Source organism: Protomyctophum parallelum, assembly GCF_964188405.1.
Source record: "Protomyctophum parallelum genome assembly, chromosome: 18".
NCBI classification, from domain to species: Eukaryota; Metazoa; Chordata; class Actinopteri; order Myctophiformes; family Myctophidae; genus Protomyctophum; species Protomyctophum parallelum.
Genome location: NC_139716.1, coordinates 39,931,616 through 39,938,879, shown reverse-complemented (window position 1 = coordinate 39,938,879; position 7,264 = coordinate 39,931,616). Strand labels below are relative to the sequence as shown.

The 7,264-nt window shown below is 45.5% G+C and overlaps 1 protein-coding gene across 1 annotated transcript in view; it reads left to right on the top strand.

Moving 5' to 3' along the window:
* The first annotated feature begins 2,935 nt into the window (after positions 1 to 2,935).
* LOC310875575 (lecithin retinol acyltransferase-like) overlaps positions 2,936 to 7,264 on the top strand; it is an 8,841-nt gene continuing 4,512 nt past the window's right edge. Inside the window, exon 1 of the mRNA XM_083788857.1 lies at positions 2,936 to 3,761. Coding sequence (XP_083644983.1) covers positions 2,985 to 3,761 — 777 coding nt within the window. The 5' untranslated portion in view covers positions 2,936 to 2,984. The remainder of the gene's footprint in view (positions 3,762 to 7,264) is intronic.

Sequence of the window (7,264 nt, the reverse complement as noted above, 5' to 3'; positions counted from 1 at the left end):
GATAATCCCTTCTTCAGACCCAATTTATATATTTTTTCTCTCTCTAATCATTAGAGAGAGAGGGGGGGGGGGGGGGGGAGAGGGGGGAGGGGGAGAGGGAAAGAGAGAAGAACAATGGAAGGAGGTGATCTGTAACCCTGGCCTGCAGAGACATTCTCCCCATCTGTCAGTGCACCCAGATATACGCGACAAGGCGTGGGCAAAATGCTGCTCGCGGCATCATGTTATGCTTTAGCTATTGAAAAATAGCAGATCTACAAGCTCATATCGCGCCACCAAGTGGCGCGATACGAGCTTGTAGGTCTGCTATTTTTGAAAAATCGAAGAGCGACTGACATTTTTTGAATCGGATCTCAGGTCAGAATGGGTTCATCAGACCAGTGTGTGTCCGGCGGAAACCTCGTATGAATCTGATCTCAGGTCAGAATGGGTTATAGCCTACCTTTTGCACGTGCCATTGGTTGGTTGACTAACCAATGCATCAGCAAAAGAACACACACACACCTGTGTCGTACTGCTTATTGGTGGGGCGTATACAATCTGGGCATTTTGGATTCTTTGACACACTGGCCCCTTTTCCACCGGTTGGTTCCCAATGGGAACCAGTTCAGTTATTTTTGGTTCTTAGTCCACGAGCCAGCTAGAGCTCCAAAATTGGAATGTTAATTATGAATTGAGTGGGCAAAACCATACCTATTATTAGATTGTTATCACCATGAAACTTCCCCGATTGATTTATGTGTATTACAATGATTTATTGTATTGCAAATTTTTAAAATTTAAATATGCAAATTAGGCAAAAATATGAAAAAGCTACTATACTGTGGAAGGGTTATCATGTATTAATTTACTTGTATTGATCCTATAAACAATTTATTATAGGTCTAGTTTTCCCCACCAATTTTGGAGCTCTGGCTCATGGACTAAGAACCAAAAAGAACTGAACCGGTTCCCATTGGGAACCAACCGGTGGAAAGGGGGTTAAATGGCCTCATTTAGCAGAAGGAGTGTTTTTCGTGCAAAACTATGCTTGGAATGGGTTCAGAATCATGGAGAAAAAAAAAGCTTGTCACATGCTACTTAAAGCAAAATTGTTAATTAATGGTACCCCAACTTTCAACCGCTGAATTCACCATGCATGATCCACTAGTGACAATTTTTTATATGTTATTTGGATGACCCTTAAGGATCATAAAAAACCTTGAACGATTACTATTGCAATTTATTTTTGCTCAAACCTCAGATTGACTGGCCTATAGGCTGTCTGTAAAATAGATAGGTCGTGTCTACCTCCTTCCTGATCAGCTAAAAATCCATGAAACCTCTCTCTATTATCTCTCCAGAGATGGGGGGGGGGGGGGGGGGGTCTCTCTTTCTAGTAGCCAATTGCGCTCCTCAAATTCCGCATGACGCCAGCCCCCCAGTCAGCAGTGTTGCCATGTCTGCTTTTGATAAGAGCCTCTTGGCTTCTTTTTCTGTAAAGTTGCTTGTATTGGTAGTTTCTGGCTGGGGGGGGGGGGGGGGGGCTTGTTCCTAAGTGTAGAACTTTGCTTATTTTGTTGTTTGTTTCTTAATGTCGTTTAAACCAGTGATTCTCACACAGTGACATTTCCATGTAATGACCCCAAATGAATGCCTTTCTTGGTCCAACTAAGCACCGTAGGCTACATCTAAAAAAAATATTATTTGCCAGAGTCCAGGGACCCCCATATGCAGATTTGTGTTAAAGGTATAATGACATTATTTTAACAACATTTAAAGTCTTTCTCATATGGTCCTTCAAAGTGTCTTCAAATGTTTTAACAGAAAAGTGAGGGGCGCTCTTACCACCGTACATCATCATGACGTAACATGAAGATTTGCTCGTCCACATATATGACGTACCTTCTCCATTCATTGTCAATGGGAATTGAATCTACTACTAATACCAATTTCCTTGTCCACATCTATCTATCTATAAATGCACCATGTCTCTGTCTGTAGGCTACGTGTCTAATCCACGGAACTCGAGAACCGTTCCCCACCGATTTAAAATTCAACACACGTGTTCCACACCCCCCACAGTGCCAGGTGTCGGGTCGGTCGGTCGGACCCATGGTTGTCCAGGACAGCCACAAAAGGCCTCTCTGAGCTTGTAGGTCTGCTATTTTTGAAAAATCGAAGAGCGACTGACATTTTTAGAATCTGATCTCAGGTCAGAATGGGTTCATCAGACCAGTGTGTGTCTGGCGGAAACCTCGTATGAATCTGATCTCAGGTCAGAATGGGTTAATATAGGAAGGACACAGAGAGACAGATACAGAAATCTCCATATATGGTCATAAAAGGGACACAGACAGATGGGTGTAACGGGTACTCTGACACGGGTACAACGGGTATTGCATAGCCGGGGTGGGGCATGGATCTACAACGTCCATCGTTACGTGCATTTCCAACTTGCATCGTTCCAAGTAGGCCAGTGCCCAACCCGGCACCGCTCTAGTATGACGTAAATTCTCCTTTCATTGTTATGGGAATTTAATGTTTGTGTAGGACAAAAAAATAGCCGATTTGCTATAGTCCACAATCCACATATGACGTAAATTCTCCATTCATTGTCAATGGGAATTTAATGTTTGTGTCAGACGAAAATCTACACTGTAGCTGAATATAGGATGGGCTCGCGCCCCTAAAAAATATTCCACATTTGTCACTTCTTTTTGAAAATAGAAGATCTACAAGCTCTGTAAATCGGCTATTTTTCAAATAGCCTAGTCCCTTCTTTTGGGCTTGTTTTCATAGACCTGCTTGCTTATTTCTCTCACACAATCTGGCAACACTGCAAGTGGGTCTCACAACAGACTGCCAGAGTGGTGGGTGTAGTGGATGTTAGTGAAGAGTAAACTACTACACACACACACACACACACACACACACACACACACACACACACACGCACACACACACATCCTGTTCTGTTGGAACAGAGCGTACGATACATACAGATGATCCAGCGGCCAGCAGAGCGGACGGAGAGGTTCAACAAGCCCCCGCTGTACTCCCTGTCTCTGTCGTTCTCCATTCCCCCAGCCATGCTCGACTCGCTCACGTTCATCCTGGAGAAGTTGTTCTTCCTCGCCCACATCAAGGTCTTCAGCCTGCTGTACGTGCCGGAGAGGAGGAGGAGGCGGAGCAGGTCGGACTCGGAGCGGGACGAGGACAACAACAACCCGAAGACCAGCAAGCAGCACTTTGAAGGGACCAGCAGCCCGCCGCAGGTCGCTCCCGGAGTCGGCTCCCCTCCTCCGGCGGCCCCGCAGCAGCAGCAGCATCACTACCAGCGGGGCGACCTGCTCGAGGTGCCCCGCACCCTGTTCACCCACTTCGGCATCTACCTGGGCGACGGCCGCGTGGCGCACCTCATCCCCGACGTGCTGCCGGCGCTGACCCGCGGCCAGGTCGGCCAGGTCGGCCCGTTCGTGACCAACACGCGCCTCGTCCTCGGCGTGCTCTCCAAGCAGGCGAGCGTGCGCGTGGACTCCGTGGAGGACTTCGCGTACGGCGCCGACGTGCTGCGCAACGCCATGGACGCGAGGATGATCCCCGCGGCGGCGGCGGAGGGTCCGACTCCTCCGCGGCTAGTGGCCGGCGGCGAGGAGGTGGCCGTGCGCGCGGAGCGCCTCGTCGGCCCCGTGCCATTCTACAGCCTGCTGTGGAACAACTGCGAGCACTACGTGACGGGATGCCGCTACGGGGACCCCGTCAGCCTGCAGACTGACAAGGTGAGAAGGGTGGTCAAGAGATTCTCGAGGGTGCTGGAGGTGCTGGTGGTGAACGGTTGGCGATGGCTTTTTACGCACTGGTTTCAACCCCTTTTTTCAGATCGAGGCCCATTATTTTATTCAGCATTCTGAGCGGCCATTTGATGACATTTAGCCTCTATATAGCCTCGGAAACCCAGACGTTTACTCAAGATTCAAAACAAAAAACAAAATCGTTGTTATCGTCGTTCAAGGATGAGATGTTGTCCACAATCAATGCCATGCTGGCATGCTGTATTGATGTGCTACCAATAAGAGAGATAACAGCTAGGCAAACATTGATCAAGATAACAATTCTTCTACATTATTGTGTAGACTTACTCTAAATTAAGTAGACCTAATGCTATCCCTGGTCCAGGGCTATAGCCTGCCTAATGCTTGCAGATATGTTTAACAATAATTTAACTCTTGAGAGCATATAATGAAACCAAATGGTAAGGGTCCATTTGGTTTCCTTTTACGATCTCAAGAGTTAAAGATCTATAAGGGTCAATTTGGTTACCAACTATCCCATCGTTTAGCTTTGGGAGTCTGTTACCCCCTCAAGGACCACATGGTTGAGAACCAGGGGCTTTAAGCACTGTGTGTTGTGGGTAGTGGCAGGGGGGGGGGGTCATCATTAGCCCCTTTCGGGGTATACATTATGTGCACTCATATATAGAAATGGATACTGTAATACTGAGCATTTTACTGTGTGGATTTACCTAGTTAAAGTACAATGATACTTTGGAACTCAAGTGTGTGTGTGTGTGTGTGTGTGTGTGTGTGTGTGTGTGTGTGTGTGTGTGTGTGTGTGTGTGTGTGTGTGTGTGTGTGTGTGTGTGTGTGTGTGTGTGTGTGTGTGTGTGTGTGTGTGTGTGTGTGTGTGTGTGTGTGTGTGTGTGTGTGTGTGTGTGTGTGGACGGACATGGGTCTCCGCAGTCTCAAGTTGGAAAATGATATAAGATAAAACAAATAAGTGATGAAACAAAGAATCTTACAAATTTGAAGCTGATAAATGGGTTGGTTCCCTTAGCTTAATATTAACCTTTGAGCCCCAATCCCCCGCCGGCGGGGGATTGGGGCTGTCCACCTCATGGACAGCTCTCAGCGGGTAAATGGGGCTGGTCAAGGTCTCGGGTTCCAACTCCCATATTTTAGATTTTCCCTCCCGGACCCCCGTGGGGTTTAAGAGGTTTTAATCTCTTTCCTGAAAGTGTATTTTCTGTTTACTAAAGATGAGTATAGATGAGGAGACCCATGTTTAACCCATTCTGACCTGAGATCAGATTCATACGAGGTTTCCACTGGACACACACTGGTCTGATTAACCCATTCTGACCTGAGATCAGATTAAAAAAATGTCAGTCGTTCTTCGATTTTTCAAAAATAGCAGACCTACAAGCTCGTATCGCGCCACTCGGTGGCGCGATATGAGCTTGTAGATCTGCTATTAAAGCATAACATGATGCTAACACCAAAATGGGTGCCCGGTCAGAATGGATTAATTAATACTGAACAGTGATAATTACTATCAGTCCAGAATACAGAGCTTTAACTTTTGAATACACTTTTTGTTTCAACCAAAACAAAATGTAGGAGTTTCTTTCCAGTATTGTAAAAAATATAGAACATGGGTGGGAGGAGGGGGGGTGCGGACACTCATATTGTTTTAGAGTGAATTGACGATGAGGTCAAATTTGAAATGAAATGAACGTTTACTGACCTTTAAGGACAGCTAGTCTTACATAAACGGTTAGCCTGCAGCTCCTCTCCACTCCATCGTTGTTGGTTCTGTCTCTGAAATGTTTTTTCCGTCGTGTGACTGTTTCTCTATTCTTCTTCTCTCTACTTTGTGGTTTTGTGAGAACCGCCGGTTTGCCCTCCAGTTAAAAACCAGACCTGAGTCACATCATCATCATCATCATCATCATCATCTCCTTCTTCTCTCAGTGTTGATTTTGTCAGCACATTTTGATTTAGTTTTAGTCATAGTTCTTTTGACTAAAATGTAATTTTGTTTCAGTCACATACTAAATATATCTTAACATTGTAGTCGACTAAGTCTACAGTTGATTTAGTCGACTACAATGTATTTTGGCAGGCCCTGGTGGCGTCGTATTGGCTGATTTTACACTTGGTTGCATGCTGAAAATATGATACACCTAAAATCACTTGTCTTTTAGTTCTACTGGATCTCTTCAACACTAGTCACTTCCTAACATTTTAGTCTAGTTTGTATTTGTTTGATGAAATTGTCTATATTTAGTCTTATAGCTGTAGTCATCATAGCTTATTTGTTATTTAGTTTTCATTTAGTATTTAGTAGTATTTAGTAGTAGACAAAAATTTTAGTCCAGGAAATCAGCACTGCTCCTCCTCCTGGCTTTACTCCTTCAATGGCTTCGTTTCTTTACGCACAGAGCTACAAGCTCCTCGCGACACATTGTGAACTTGTAGTTCTGTCATGTTTGCTTACTTTAGCATGCCACTGTTATTATACAATAATAGTTTTAAGTCGGCGGTTCTCAAAGAGTCAAAGTCCATGGACCTCCTGGGTTTTGCTCTGCGGCCCAATAATGTGGAGGTGACCTTGACATATACTGGTTTAATCCATTTAGACCTGAGGCCGATTAAAAAGAAAAAAGGCTTCTAAACGGTTTTCTGAAAAACCTATGTTTCTATGTCAGTGGTGCTCAACCCTTTTCACTTCTAGGACCCCCAGAATTATCTGTATTTGGCTGTGGACCCCCATCTGAAAATATGTAGTTCCAGGGACACCCCCCCTCCCCAAATGAAATTCCATAAAATTGGGTCCCAAGAAGACATAACATTTCTCTTTTGGGTCACAGGCTAAAAAAGTTTGGGAACTACTTGTTTAACGCATTCTCACCGGGCACCCATTTTGGTGTCAGCATCATGTCATGCTTTAGCTATTGAAAAATAGCAGATCTACAAGCTCATATCGCGCCACCGAGTGGCGCGATACGAGCTTGTAGGTCTGCTATTTTTGAAAAAAATCGAAGAACGACTGACATTTTTAGAATCTGATCTCAGGTCAGAATGGGTTCGTCAGACCAGTGTGTGTCCGGCGGAAACCTCGTATGAATCTGATCTCAGGTCAGAATGGGTTAAGGGGTTCAGAAAAACAAACAAAAAAACATGGTGTGATGAAAACATCGTGTCACTGTTCCTGTTCCTGTGCGCTCTGGGTTTCTTCACTTTCTTTTTCCTCCTCCTTGTTTCAGGGGGTGTAGCGGGGGAAAGTGGGGGGGAAAGTGGGGGGAAATGTGGGTTGTGCTTCTCGGGGAAAAGCCATGGAGGAGAGAGAGAACAAGGAGTCCATTGAGGCGCCCACCGTCCGCCATGCCAAATCACTGCCATATTTATAGGGTGGAGAGCTGTATGCAGACAGACAGGGCAGGAGCTAGGTGATCAGAGACAGACAGACAGACAGACAGACAGACAGACAGACAGACAGGGCA